The sequence below is a fragment of the Vicia villosa genome, linkage group LG1 (assembly GCF_029867415.1).
Source record: "Vicia villosa cultivar HV-30 ecotype Madison, WI linkage group LG1, Vvil1.0, whole genome shotgun sequence".
Taxonomy (NCBI): Eukaryota; Viridiplantae; Streptophyta; class Magnoliopsida; order Fabales; family Fabaceae; genus Vicia; species Vicia villosa.
Window position 1 is genome coordinate 80,600,730 of NC_081180.1, and position 14,635 is coordinate 80,615,364.

A 14,635-nucleotide genomic window follows, 5' to 3' on the forward strand; every position below is an offset into this window, starting at 1 on the left:
TGTCTGATCCTTCAACTACCACCACCCCATTACAACATCCATCAATCCATCCCGACCAACAACACAACCTACACCTCATTCACAACATCACCACCACCACCACCGCCACCGCACAACAACAACAACAACCACCACCACCACCACCTTCCTCCACCAGAGATTACTGCAAAGGTAACTGGAGTGCAACAAGGTGACCTGTTAAGGCCTTTCCTTTTTGACTAGAATACAGAATGAGTTTTTTTTTGGGTCGAGAGTAGAGTTCAAAATGGCTTATATTTCGTACCAGTTAGGTTTATTTGTATACAAGTTTAGTGGTTTCTAGCTGCAAATTTTGCTGTCATTATTCTAAATTTATGCATCTTACATGCTTAAATGATATGGAATCTTATCACCTGGATTGAATAATAGGATAATCTTATGTAAACTAATAATAAGACCTTGATGTTATCAGAAAAAATTAATGTTGTATTGTTTAACAATTAAGTTGGTATTGATATTGAATGGAAAACTTATGTTAATTTTACTCATATCTTTAAGGACAATTTATATTTGATATATGTAAGACATTAACATCTATTTCAATATTCTTCTGTCAGATAAATTGCATTGCAAAATCTCTTTTTTCTTACATTGCCCTAGTTAGATCAGTGTGAATAAAACTATTTTTTACACACAAGGATACTACCCTAAGTGAACAAAATTGTTATGTTTCTATCATCTTATTGGTGATATCTTCATCGACAAAAGGTTATCTAAAACCGAAGTCTCTCTTGTATCAGTAGCTGGTGGTCCAAAAACATCCCAAAAGCGAAGAGTCTCGTCTCCCCCAACTGAAACCACTGTTAATCCATCTGGACTCTGCAAGACATAAGAGCAATTGTGTAACTTATAAGATACTGTTTCTAAATGAATGGTTCACTTTACTTTTAAGTTATGAAAACTTGTAGCATACCTGAGATAGATGAAGGACTCTCCAAGTATGAGGGTCCAACCAACTTTAGTCATAGAAGAATACTGCCACAAACACAGTTGGTTGTGTTCTGCACTTGTACTAAAGCCATGGCCACTTAATATCTCTTTGTGATGTCTATTCCATTGTAATCCACAAACCTGAGCTTTGGTATCTATGCTGCAAATGGGTTGAGAACTATTGTTGGAGCCATGGCTGTTGAGAAGCCAGAATCAATGTAATGATAAATGGGATAACTTGCTTCGTGATTACAAAAAAGTTTGTGATTATGAGTCCAAATCAGAATCATCACCCAAAGATCATTTTCCTTCTTATTGGATTCTCAATAAACAACAACGCAAACAACAAAATCTTCCTTCTAATATGGTCTTTGAAATTTATCAACTATCAAGCTATATCAATGTGATACTGCTACACAGCTCATCACTCTCTCAGTTTCAATCGCTTTAATTATTATTTTATTACACAGTCAATTTATTATATAGTCATATCAAAAAAATGCTACAGGCCTTAGTCAACTACACAGTCAGCATCTGTGGTAATAAAGTGTGGTAAAATTGATGTTTTGGTTTTATAAAGGACGGATAAAAAAATAAACTTCAGGGAGCAAAACCGAACATTGCCCTAAAGACAAAGGGCATTGTATATTTAACCCTTGTAAATATGTTTTGTTTTATAAATTTATTTGAAAATATATGTAATATTTTTTTAAGTAAAATTTGTTAAAAAAATGTTTTTATAAAAAATTGTTCTAAAAAATAAGTGAAAATTTTAATTGATAGTTAAAAAAAGCCTATAAATCTTTTTAGAAAATGAAAAAAATATAAATAAAAAATAGAGCAAGTCTGCCACCCGCCAACCCGCTATTTTGGCAGGACGGACATGATTTTTATGCTCATTTCACATGGCGGGCTTGTCCGTCCCGCTTGTTTTTTGGCGGGTTTAAGACAAGACAGACGCGGGCGGCCTGTTTTGCCACCCCTACCTGTTTCAACGAATTCACTTAGAGATATTGATAGATATTGATAAGATACAAAAACTTAATATATAATGTAATTATTAAGAATTAATGGCCATAGGTCTACAAGTTCAAATGGTGCATAAGGACTACATGTGAGGTAAGAGTTGAAAACACAAGTTTATTTAAAGTGCACCAGCAAGTCCTCAATTCTTGGTTTGCATCAAAATGCTCCTAGTTGATACAGCTGACTACCTTTGGGATATGTTGGTTACCTGCGGCCATACCACTATATCAACATTTGACTTGATAAGGATCAGGATAATGCAAAGAGTTGGAGATTGATACCATAAATTGATCATACCATGCAACTGACGTACTTCATCTGGTCAGAATGCACCGTGTTGGTGATGCCTCAGAACCAACCAACCTGAGAGGCAAGCAGTTGAGTGAATATATTCCTGCTGGGACACCGTCTAGCTTCAGGCTTTCCACAACAATGATTTCCTGATGCATTTACTTTTGTTAGTGCATTGCTCATTGATGATTTTTCAAACAACGAACTCAATGGACACATTTTAGCAACATCTCTCTTTCAACTAAAACTGAAAGTATCTACTCATACGATGAAAACAGCCTTCAAATATACTTAATCACACGAGACCTCATTTGTACTCCTATTTTAATTTCAGCATCATTTCCCATATTAAAAGTTTGAAAATTAAATTCAAGAGAGAATAGTCCCATACTTTCAGCATCATTAATATACTAATCACACGAGACCTCATTTGTACTCCTATTTTAATTTTTTAGTTCTTTCAATTCAGAAACTAGGAATAATTACCATAAGGCAACTAAGGAGTAAAATATGCATAAATTACCACCAGAAGACAATTTTCTTACCCTGCTTTCCAGAAAAACACGATGAGACTCAACCGTGTGAACATATGCAGCAACGGATAAGTAATCAACTCCTACCAATTACACCGAATATTACATTAGTGCATAAATGGCATTCGATAGGGGCAAAGAAGCAGAAATAGTACCATCATAAATTGAAACAGCAAAAGGTTTCCACTGAAGTTGTTTCATTGTACAAGATATTAAAACATGAATAAATTGAATTTCAGAGAGGCGGGCGGCTTTACCCCTTCCATTTCATCCAAAAAATATTGAGGTGAACAAATTTCTAAGATAGACCGATTCAAGACAGAAGAAATGGCCAGAATTTGAAGTGTGCAATGAAATCAACTTAAGTTAATGACCCCATGTTATTAGATAAAAGACAGATATGAGTGAAATAAATTAAGAATGCAAACTATGGATGGATAAGAGTTATTTGAGTAAAAAACAGAGAGGAGAAAAAACTTAGGAAACAACTCGAATCATCATGCATAATGATTTCTATCTCACCTACAAGTTTGATGTCGGTGTTCTCCACCAGCCATTTTGCACCATCCTCCATGAATCCAACATAGCTTGTGTCAAATTCCTTCTTAAACATAAGCTTCCTACAAGTCACATGTAACTTCTAATAAACAAATGCATAGCACTAAGCTAAATGTTAAAATTGCATTTTAAAATTATATACTGGCATATGAGTCATTGAGGTTAACAATTAAAATTAGCAAAATCAAATCAAACACGCTACGCTGTATGTTTATGTTTGAGTAAAATGAAGGGGAAATATTTTCATTTAAAACCTTTGCCTCCCTCTCAGAAGGCTAAATGTTAGTGATAACGTGAAGAAGCAACTATTGCTTATATGCAAGCTAAGTCCACATCCATATTATAATGACTCAGAAGGTTCAACCCAAAAATTGAAACTGGGGGACAAAAAGTTTCCAAAAAGCATTTAGTGTATCTGCAGGAACTATGAAGCTGCTTTAGAGAAGCACTTTCAGAACAAGCAAGAAAAACCATCTTAAAATTCAACTCTATTCTGGAAAAACAAAAAATAAGATGCTCCTACAGCAGTCTGGGCAAATGTAACTTATAAGTTATTACCTGTCAGTATTTAATGTTCTGAAGAGCACACGTTTTACACCTTTAGGGATAGACAAGGACTTCATAACTTGAGCTGAAAAAAGATAAATCTTTTAATATTTAAATTATATATAAACACCAGTAACAGGAATAAGTTTGCATTTTCAGAAACACAGTTTGTAAATGGGAAAGCAGAGCATCTACCAAATTTCATGATTCAGATTCAGTACTCCAAACTGCTACGAAATATAAAATTTTCAGTCACATTGACTCTTCGGGAAGATTCGGGTTTGTTTGGTAAAAAGTATTGCGATTGAGCTAGTTATCAGTTGATAACAAAGAAGCTAGGCATTAAACTTGTACCGTTGGACAAAATTAGCGGTTGAATTCAATCATCACAAGAACATAATTAAAAGGATATTTTTAATTAAAAATTGTGTTTTGATGTCACATAAGTTTATTTTAGTCATATTAGTTTATTATTTGTAAGCCATCAACTATAAACTCAAAAACGGGTCTTGCCAAACAGAACATTGCATTTACAAGGCTGAGATATTGAGAAACTGAACTGTGCAGCAATTCAAGAATGTAAGTTATTTAAATAAGAGCATCACGTACCAGTAATGTTGTTATCCCGTGGAACATCAACCAAAAGGACAAGACCTATAAACAGAACAATTGGTGTATCAGTTGTCTACGAAACAGCTAATGCCTACTGAAATAGCTGATGCCTAATGAAACAGCTAATGCCTAATGAAACAGCTAATAAAGTAATAATAAAATAATAAAAATAATGATGGTTTGTTAGATTCACTCACGTGCTTTTACAAAAGTAAAGTTCTGAACACTTCTACTTAATCACGTGACAGAAAACGCCAAAATAAAGAAACAGAACATTAAAAAAATCAAAACAAGGAACGAAAGAGATTACAAAAGTAAAGTTCTGACTTGACAGAAAACGCCAAAATAAAGAAACAGAACATTAAAAAAATCAAAACAAGGAAAGAAAGAGATTACAAAAGTAAAGTTCTGAACACTTCTACTTAATCACCTGACAGAAAACGCCAAAATAAAGAAACAGAGCATTAAAAAAATCAAAACAAGGAACGAAAGTCTTCTTCTTCTTTTCCCAAATCTGCGACATCAGAAAAATCGGTCGCTTTGGCTGCATGCGACCCGCGATCGCGGCCGCTTCTTCCTGTTGCACCGAACCAGTACAACCTGAAGCGTCCTGGTGAATTTTTCTGCTTCGCGCCGCTATATCGGCCGCATCAGCCGCGATTAACAATGAACACTTCTAATAGTACTAATACTCATGATTGTAAATACTAATAATGAACACTTCTATTAGTACTACTACTACTAATGATAATGATACTAATAATGAATACTTCTATAGTAGTACTATAACTAATGATGGTGGTTAACATTATTGTTTTGGGTAAGAATAATAATTATTCTACATTACGAGAAATGATAAATGGTACATAGATTACAGTGAATTGAATAATAGAATAAGGATTATACCATTGAGGAGTGCTATATCAAGAGCATCAGCATCAAATCCAGCGTCGTAGTAATTATCATAGAAATGGCCCGGCGTGTCAATATGAGTTCCGATGTGAACCCCAATCTTCATAGCCGAGTTATTAGCGACTGAGCCATTCTTCATGCTACTAGCAAGCCACAGGAAGTTCCCTAACCCTTCCTTAGAGTCCCAAACCGGCATCTCAGGGACTAACCTGTGGGTGATATCGAATATCCGTCCGTCATCGTACACTTCTCGCCGTAGAGGAACGATATTCGTTTCGTCACCGGTGAGGGAACATTCGCCGGATGGATAGGCGGTGGAGGCGCCGGCGACGGAAATCGCACAGATAAACGCAAATATAAATACAGACTTCATGCTCGCTGTTGCTTTTCTGGTCAAAATTGCCTTTTTCTTTTGGGTGTTTCTAACTGTGCCGCGCTTTTATTCTTTTTTGAAAATTTTACTTTTTACCCCTCTACTTGCCTTTGTACCCCTATTATTTTTAAAAAATGGCAATTTTATTCTCAAAAGTTAATATAACTATTTTACCATTTTACTTTTTGATTATTCACTTAAAAAATTTAAAAAAATCTGAAAAACTGCACCCATACACGTTGTAATTTCGGAACACTTATGTAAGTCTTCTGGTGTATAAAGTATCAAACCTGAACAGATTCTTCAACTCTTCCTGTTCACAAAAATATATAACTGGAAGTCGTTTGGAAACTGTTCCGGAAAAACGAAAACCAAATCGGAAAACTTTGAAAAAGTGTTCCGGTACACATTTTCACAAACTGGAAGAGTTGTGAAATATCTTTCGAAGTGCATTCCCGAACTCTTTTCATATGTCTTCTGGGATGCATTTTTCATTTTTTTATGTTTTTTCAGGTATGGAAATTCCGCTTCAGATTTGTCAAAAAAACGAGACAATTGTAGATATCACTGATGCTTTGACAACTTCACAAAGATTTGTCACATGAGAAGAAGTTATCCGATGGGTTAAAGAGACCAGAATCAACAATAAAGTGACTGTATCATCGCTCGTTCGAACACCGAAATAGGCAAAAGAGGAAGAAGCAACAAAGTGATATTTTGGTGCGATAAAAAGGGGGAAATATAAGGATAAAAGTGAGACTCAAAGTGCTACTAAGAGACGTGGATGTCCATTCAAAATTAGGTCGACTCCAATAAAAGATGGGTCTGGATGGAAGGTTGATGTAAAAAATGGAGTTCATAATCATGGTTTACCAGATAGATTAGAAGGTCATTCATTTGTTGGTAGGTTGACAACAGACGAGAAGTAGCATGTTGCTGATTTGACAAAGAAGCATGTTCCGCCTAGACACTTATTGATTTCCTTGCAAGAGCGGGATCCTGAAAACGTCACCCGAATCACGCAAATATACAAGCATAAGAGTGTGATAGAAGCGGAGATAAGAGGTGAAGTGAGATACAACATTTGCTTAAGCTTATAGAGGAGACGAACTATGTTTATTGGAGTAGGAAAATGGATGATTCGGAAGTTGTGAGAGATATTTTTTGAGCTCATCCAGATTCGATAAAGTTGCTGAATCTTTTTCCAACTATCTTGATAATGGACGCCATATATAAGACCAACAAATATAGACAACCTCTGTTTAAAATAGTTGGCATGACATCTATTGAGTTGACATTTGCGGTTGTGTTTGCTTATATGGAGTGTGAGCAGACATATAGTTATTGTTGGGTCTTGGATAAGCTGAAGCAATTGTTTGTGAAGAAAGATGTGGGTCCACAAGTGATTTTGACGGATAGAGATCTTGCTTTGATGAAAGCAGTTGAAGTTGTTTTTCCTAGGACGCATAACTTGCTATGTCGTTTTCACATTAACAAAAATGTTGGGATGAAATGCAAGGAATATGTGATGAAAGACATGCAAGAGACGATAGGCACATTGTGGAAAGATGTTGTATGGGTTAGTAATAAGGTTGAGTATGGTGTACGGTTGCAATATCTTGAGCAAGCATGCTTTGCTTGTAGTGACTTCCTCGATTACGTGAAGAACACTTGGTTGATCCCACATAGGCAAAGATTTGTAGGCGCATTGATTGATCGATTGCTTCATTTTGGTAACACCACGACTAATCGGTATGTCATAATTCTTAGTCTTTTTAATATGTATTAATTTTTAGTGTTATTTTTTTTATACTTAGTTTGTTCATTTTAGGGTTGAGTCTGCACATTGGAAGCTAAAGCATATGATAGGGAACAGTCTTGGTGACATGGTCAAAGTTTGGGAAGCTATGAATGCTAACCTAAAAATACAAATAGGTAACATTCGAGCTTCATTTCAAAAAGTTTGTATGAGGTTGAGCTTAAGTTTTTATGATAATTAGCATGGGTCAGTATCGAGATCTGCTTTGAGACGCATTACTGAAGAGTTATTGAGGCTCGACTATGTGTTAAATAGTAGGGAAAATGTGGTGGTACTATGAGAACAAGTTATGGGTTACCTTGTGCTTGTGAGATGGGAAAATTAGTTGTTGTTGGAATCCCATTACGAATAGAAAGTGTTCATCTTCAATGGAGGATACTATCTATGGAAGGTGAGTTGTCTTTAGATGAGGAAGTTGGTTCATAGGTGGATATGAATAATGCAATTGATGAATTGTGGAGAAGGTTTTAATCACTAAATGTTGTTGGAAAAAGAGCATTCAAAAGTAGGGTTTGTGAAGTTGCATATCCCACGACAACTTCATTGTGTCCACCACCTGAGAAAATAAAAACTAAAGGAGGAGTGAAGAGGAAAGGAAACCAATCAGTTGAGTATGATGTTTATAGGGATCCTTCGGGTCTTGAGTATGCTGATCAGGCGTCTCAATCTTCACAAATACAATCGCAAGCATCACATACTTCCAGGAAGCAATCACACTCAAAGAAGCAATCACAATCAAAGAACCGGACTGACGAAGACCAAACTGACGAAGACACCTATCAGGTAAGTATGGCACATGTATGTCACCCCAAAGAAGAAAACCTCTATACAGAGATAGCTCGTCAAAAGGAATGTGACGTCTGTGATCCTCGAATGGGCGCCATGTGACGTCCGTAGGTGTCAGCTGATCCAAAACCGGTCTCAACTCATCCACCTTCATGACTCCTTGCTTGTACGATCATCTCATCGCCCGAGGAAGCCCTTGATTTATAGATGGACGTCAGTTCTCTCCTTTCCTTCTAAGTGTGGGAAAGTACTCATGAATCCAACACTGTTACCAAATAAATTATATCATATAAATTAATATACATATATTAAAGAATATAATTTAAAATATATGAATTAACATACAATTAATTAAAGGATAAAAGTTATATCATATATACATAAATACCTGTAAAAGAGTAGGATATCCACCTAGCTAATTGCAACTAAACATAGATGCATCTCCAAGATGTCGATAAAGAGTGACCAGTGCAGCAGATGCCCAACTGTAAGCACTAAGTCTCTCTAAGTCTCTAAATAACAGCAAATATCGGGCCTCGACAAGAGTAAAAGTCTTGTCCTCAAAAATCATACTCCCTACCAACATCATAAGATATGCTCTGGTCGCAAAAGCCCACCTACTAGCAGCACGATGCTCCACAAATCTATCATATAACCACTGCAGTGAATAACAAGCTCCCCTGCAGTCATGCACAAGTTGAGCCATCTCACCCCTATCCACTCCCAAGTACTAGATGCCAAGCTCAACACCCCCTCCTCGGTGACATGCTCCTCGGGATACTAGAACAAACCCCCTATAGGCAAATGCAGCAGACTGGCAACATCATCTAATTTAATCGTCATTTCACCAAATGACATGTGAAATGACGATGTCTCTATATGCCACCTCTCTATAAATGCTGAGACAAGATTAACGTCTATCCTGGTCAGGCTAGTTATCTGAAGACAAGTCAGACCTGACGTAGATACCAAAGCCTCCATCCATGGTGGGAGCATATCAGGAACTCTATCCTGAAGCTTCGTCCCATGTTCTGCCACTTTGAGCTCCTTTTTACGACCTCTTTCCTGAAAATAAAAAAAATTACATTATAAAATATAATAATAAATTAATTTTAAATTAATAAAAGCAAATAAAATAAATAAATTTATTTTTCTTACCTCCCTGTACCATAAACGGCAAGCAACATGGTCCTGGTATCGAACAAGTAATGATCGATCTGAAGGCCCTCTGGGATATCCAGTTGGCTGTGGTGGCTCCTATGGTGGCTTAGAGGGACCATATGCATCGCGGCATTGGCTAGAAGGCCTTCTGTCTGGTCCTAATGTACGCATGTCGCTGATCTAAAATTTAAAAAAAAAAATCAAAACCGGAACAGTTCAAATAAGTTTTCAGGTGTTTTTCAATGATGAACCGGAACAGTTAACAAAAGATTTCCGGTTTGCAAGCTTCTGAACCGGAACAGTTAACAAAAGTGTTCCGGATTGAAGGTAAATGAACCGGAAGAGTTTTGGAAAGAGTTCCGGAGTGAAAGCTAATGAACCGGAACAGAATCTGAAAGTGTTCTAGGGTAAATTTTGTAAACCGAATGACTTACCAAAAGTGTTCCGGTTTGTTTGATTTGCGAACCAGATGAATTGACAAAAGCATTCCGGTATGTGTTTTGTAGAAAATGCAGAGCATTTGAGTTTACAAATAGTGAAAAGTTAAAAATGAGAAAAATTTACTTATTTATGAGGGTAATTTCGTCCAAATTTTTTGACTGTAGGGGTATATGGACAATTGTAAAGGTACAAAGTAAAATTTTCTTCTTTTTTTTTGTGCGTAATTTTTTTATCTTTCATTTGGTGCAAAAAATAAAAATTTCTTACTCCACCCCCGTTGACCTCTCACCACCACTAATTTGACAAAATTGTCATTCTGCTTCCATAGATGTATTTTCGAAAGCACTTATTTTTTGTTTAATGTTGTTTTATTTCGTAAATATACATATGGAAGTTTCCGTATATGCATCTATTGAAGCATTTGATATTATATTCGCGTCAGACTCTTCTTCTCCCTATTTTTTACTTTCTCATTTCAAAACTCTCACTTTCTTTCAACTTCAAAAATCAAACTTCCAAACAAGTTCATTTCTTCCTCTCGATTTCGACCAAGATCGTCAAGATCAACTAGCAACACATTCCAACAAGTTCCAAACTACATTTAAATGGTAAGTTTTCCACGTTTTGAGTTATTTTAGAGTTTTTAAAAATAGAGATTGAATTCGATTTTTATGTGTAGGAATGATTGAGTAGCGCAAGAAATAAGTTTTAGCGATAATGGGGAGCAATTCATTAAAAAGGGGTTTTGAACCTTCTGCAATAGTGATCAGACGTCATTGTTGCATTTTAGAGGTTTCAGAACCTCCCGTAGATGCATATTTAGAAGAGTGGAACGTTGGGTCATTACGTAGATGCACCTACGGAAGAAATCCATTTTTTCAAATGTAAGACACTTCCGTAGATGCATCTACAGTAGGTTATGTGCTGATTTTTTTCTTTATTTCTTTTTCTTGTTATAACTACCTAGTAAGTTACTCGATTTTATTAAATCACAATGCAAAAATCATGGTCGACCATCTAGATCACATTATACATGGGAGGACTGCACAACATGCATCCATGCGGCGTGAACGGATGCGTATAGTATCACAGGTGGCGGATGGAGATGTCGTTTCATCTAATGTACCCTTTACACCCGATGTACCTACTACACCTGTTCTAGTCGGGCAGTCTCCATCAGTTCCAATTGACGGACCTTCTCCATCCGTTCTAGTTGAGAGGCATACTCCATCTCTTACTGCATCACAGAGGCCTCAGGATGATGCGGAGGGGTCCTCACAATTGCCAGCCTCCCGCAGACATCGACTAGGCAGTTCCTCTATATTTGTGCTCGTGACAGCGACGAATTTTGTAGGATCTTCGGTGCCATCTACTGAGCTACGCGAGGATGATCCAGTGTTGGGGCCTGTCTGGGACCCGGAGGGTCCTATAGATGCGTCCATACAAACACGGTATGCAGATCATTCAGCTAGGCATATTTGGGAGATGGAGGTAAATTTTATTTGTTTAATACTTATATATTTTTTATTCATTTTATGACTTTGCTTGAAGATAACAGTGTTTTTTTTTTTAATTTTAGGAGAGGAATCCCTAGAAGTTCTACAACCACGCCCGGAAGATTGCTTCTTTCATGCATCTTGACGAGTCGTGCTTCCGTGACGCAGTTGTAGCTTCTCGTCTGAGGGACCTCTGCACGGTCGACTTCCAGACGATTCATAATGGGATGTTGATGGCATTTGCAGAGAGGTGGCATCCAGAGGGTCGCTACCGCGAAAATTAACAGAGTCACCACTAACATATTTATCTGGAAAAGGAATGGACTGCCAGTAAACCACAAAACAAAACAATGGTCTCACGACCAGAGAAAAGGGTCAGGAAGTCGGTTGCGCGGGGGGAAGGTATTAGCACCCCTCGCGCCCATCGTACTCGATGGCATCCACGTTTGTGTCTAAAACTATGGGTGTGTAACAAATCTACGCCTAATCAGAACTAAAATGCATGCCAAATGGAGGGAAAAGAAAGAGTTATGATCGCACGGGCCCTACCCCACTGCCTATGTATCCTTTTTGAGGAGTCAGAGGTAGCGTAGCTCGCTAACTAGTTTCTGTTTGTTTTGTGTTTTTTAGGTGAACGAGTTACATTCGCACTCCGCTGCTTGACCTTTGGAGACTTATGCTAGGAAATGGAGCGGAAATAACAAGCTCTTAAGAAAAGAAAATCAAAGAGTGTGGTTTGTGTTTTAAAGAATGAATGAGAAAAGCCTAAGATAATGGAGGAAAGCTTGCTACCTATGTTGTCATACAAAGGGTACAAGACTAAATTAATAACCTATGGGGAAAAGCGAATGCAAACAAGAATATCACACAAACGAGCTCATCTCGTAAAGCAAACAAACTACTGGCGCAGGCCAAATAGTAGAAAAGTGGTCCCGCCATAGCCACGGGGAGCAGATCACCCGAGTCAACCAAGCATTAGACCAAGCGTAATAAGGGGATCATGCCATAGACAAGAGGAGCGATTTCCTCTCAACAACCAAGTTGTCATAGTGTGGGAAACATCTGGGGGATGGTGCATGCATACACCAAGCATAAACGTCGGCCAACGTGAGCTATAAGAAATGCGGGGATTCGATTGTATGAATTCTCTACCTGACATACTCGATAACAAGATCTTGTGCTAGTTCAAGACCGAGCAACGCGTGGCGTGCGCTTAACTGAACAGACTCAATGAGATTGGGCGGGGGTTGATTGCTAACCCTTTCTGCATGCCTTCTTGAGGACTTAACAGTGTGCCTTTAAAGGTCTTATCGCACCGTGACTCCCTTCCGCAAAGCAAAAATATAAATACACCAACAAAAATAGAGTCTCTTTCGAGTGCTTGACCAGATGAATGTCTAAGTCCTACTACTTAGGTTATAGGATGATGCGGAAAACGATAAAATACGAGAAAGGTAAAATGAAACGAGATCAATACCAAACAGATTATGATCCATAAACTGCAGCAAAATGAGAAAGAAAACCAGAGATCCCGCGAGCGAGCTAGCAAAAGCAACAACAAATAGTCAGCACACCGATTAGCCGCATAGGCAAACAAGGATCGACGTCGTGAAAATGAATCATGCGTCGATGTGTGCTTCGACCACAATTACAATACACCTGCGAGAGGAACAAGCAATCTAGGCAAACAGGTATAAAGTAAAAGACGTGTCTCCAAAATGAGAGCACGACACGAGAGAATGAGATTGTGTCCCGCAAATAAAGCGAAACACAAATGAGATAAGCGTCGATCAGTAATTGCCTTTCCAAATGCCTTGCACACTAGCACACAAGTTAGAGATAACAAAACATCGCAATCGGAATTGCGTTATTATATACTATAACCTAAACTGAAAATGAAATGTAGAAGAATAAGTGAAAACATAAAGAAAACAAGTCAAAACTAGCATAGGTATGAAGATACAAGAGCAAACAAGCTTGCAAATGAAGAAACAACATAAACGAACAAAAGAACTAAACATACATTTCCATGATCAAGAATCAAAGGTGGGTTATCGTTCAACCACAACATCAATAACAAGTTATAAATGCATGCACGGGGCTCACATGTAATGATCCTCTTAACACCTATAAAAAAATGAAAAAGTAAATAATTAAACAAACTAAAATCTTAGAAATGACAAACATGTTACTTAAATCTTTCAAATTCATTTATATATGCATGTTTGGATTGACATAATCACTAGTGTCATATTTAGGGTAGAAATAAGATAGGCCGAGATAAGTTTTGTCAAATATGGTCCACTAAAATAATGAAATTCTAAATCTGATTTTTAGCTTGTCACTGGTTTATTTTAAGTCTGACACCTAGTTAAATTTTATCAAACCTAAATCAAAATTACCAAAAAACTAAAGCCGCCTAAGTTTGTATGTAGTTTGTCATTAACTTATTTTTAGACCTCACTGTGTTGTGACCTTGAATATCTAATTAGTTTCATAGTCTACTTAAAAAACTTATTTTATTTGTATATACATACATAAGCAATTCAACTAATACTTAATAGACTAACATATTAAAAATTCAATGATAATAAAAGTTTATTTGCAGTGACTTATATGAATTTACATAGTATGACTAAGATTTAGTTACATTTTAATTCAAACTATTCATATTTATTTTTTTCAATCAAAATAACTTTTATTGAGATTCAAAAGACATTACAGCGCAAGTGGTCATAAACTAATCCAACTAAGCAAGAGCTACTAACAGACCAATACTAAAACCTTTATCAAGATAACATTAGTCTACCGAAGTGATGCCTATTTTTTCTATTGTCCCAACATCGATACACTACAACATCTATAATGTTGAAAGTGCATTATTGCGGGCTCATACTTTCTCCAAAGCAAATGGTGTTCCTATATCTCCAACACTCGTGAACAGTTTCGGTAAAGGCACATTGAATAATTCTCTGTCTCCAACTTTTTTTCTTAAACATATTGATTAATCAAACTAATTCTCTGTCTCCAACCTTTTTTCTTACACATATTGATTAACCAAATTAATTCTTCTTCCCACTGTTGAGGGATGTGAGCGAGTTGTAACCAAATC

The 14,635-nt window shown here is 36.8% G+C and overlaps 1 protein-coding gene across 1 annotated transcript; it reads right to left on the reverse strand.

Moving 5' to 3' along the window:
- Positions 1-1,969: 1,969 nt before the first annotated feature.
- LOC131610604 (cyclase-like protein 2) lies at positions 1,970-5,864 on the reverse strand. The gene is made up of 7 exons (XM_058882596.1): positions 5,442-5,864; positions 4,533-4,577; positions 3,936-4,008; positions 3,342-3,439; positions 2,832-2,902; positions 2,293-2,435; positions 1,970-2,203 (listed from the first exon to the last, which is right to left on the reverse strand). Exons 1-6 carry the CDS (start codon positions 5,818-5,820, stop codon positions 2,310-2,312), a joined length of 792 nt encoding a protein of 263 aa, XP_058738579.1. The 5' UTR covers positions 5,821-5,864; the 3' UTR covers positions 1,970-2,203; positions 2,293-2,309.
- Positions 5,865-14,635: the final 8,771 nt, after the last annotated feature.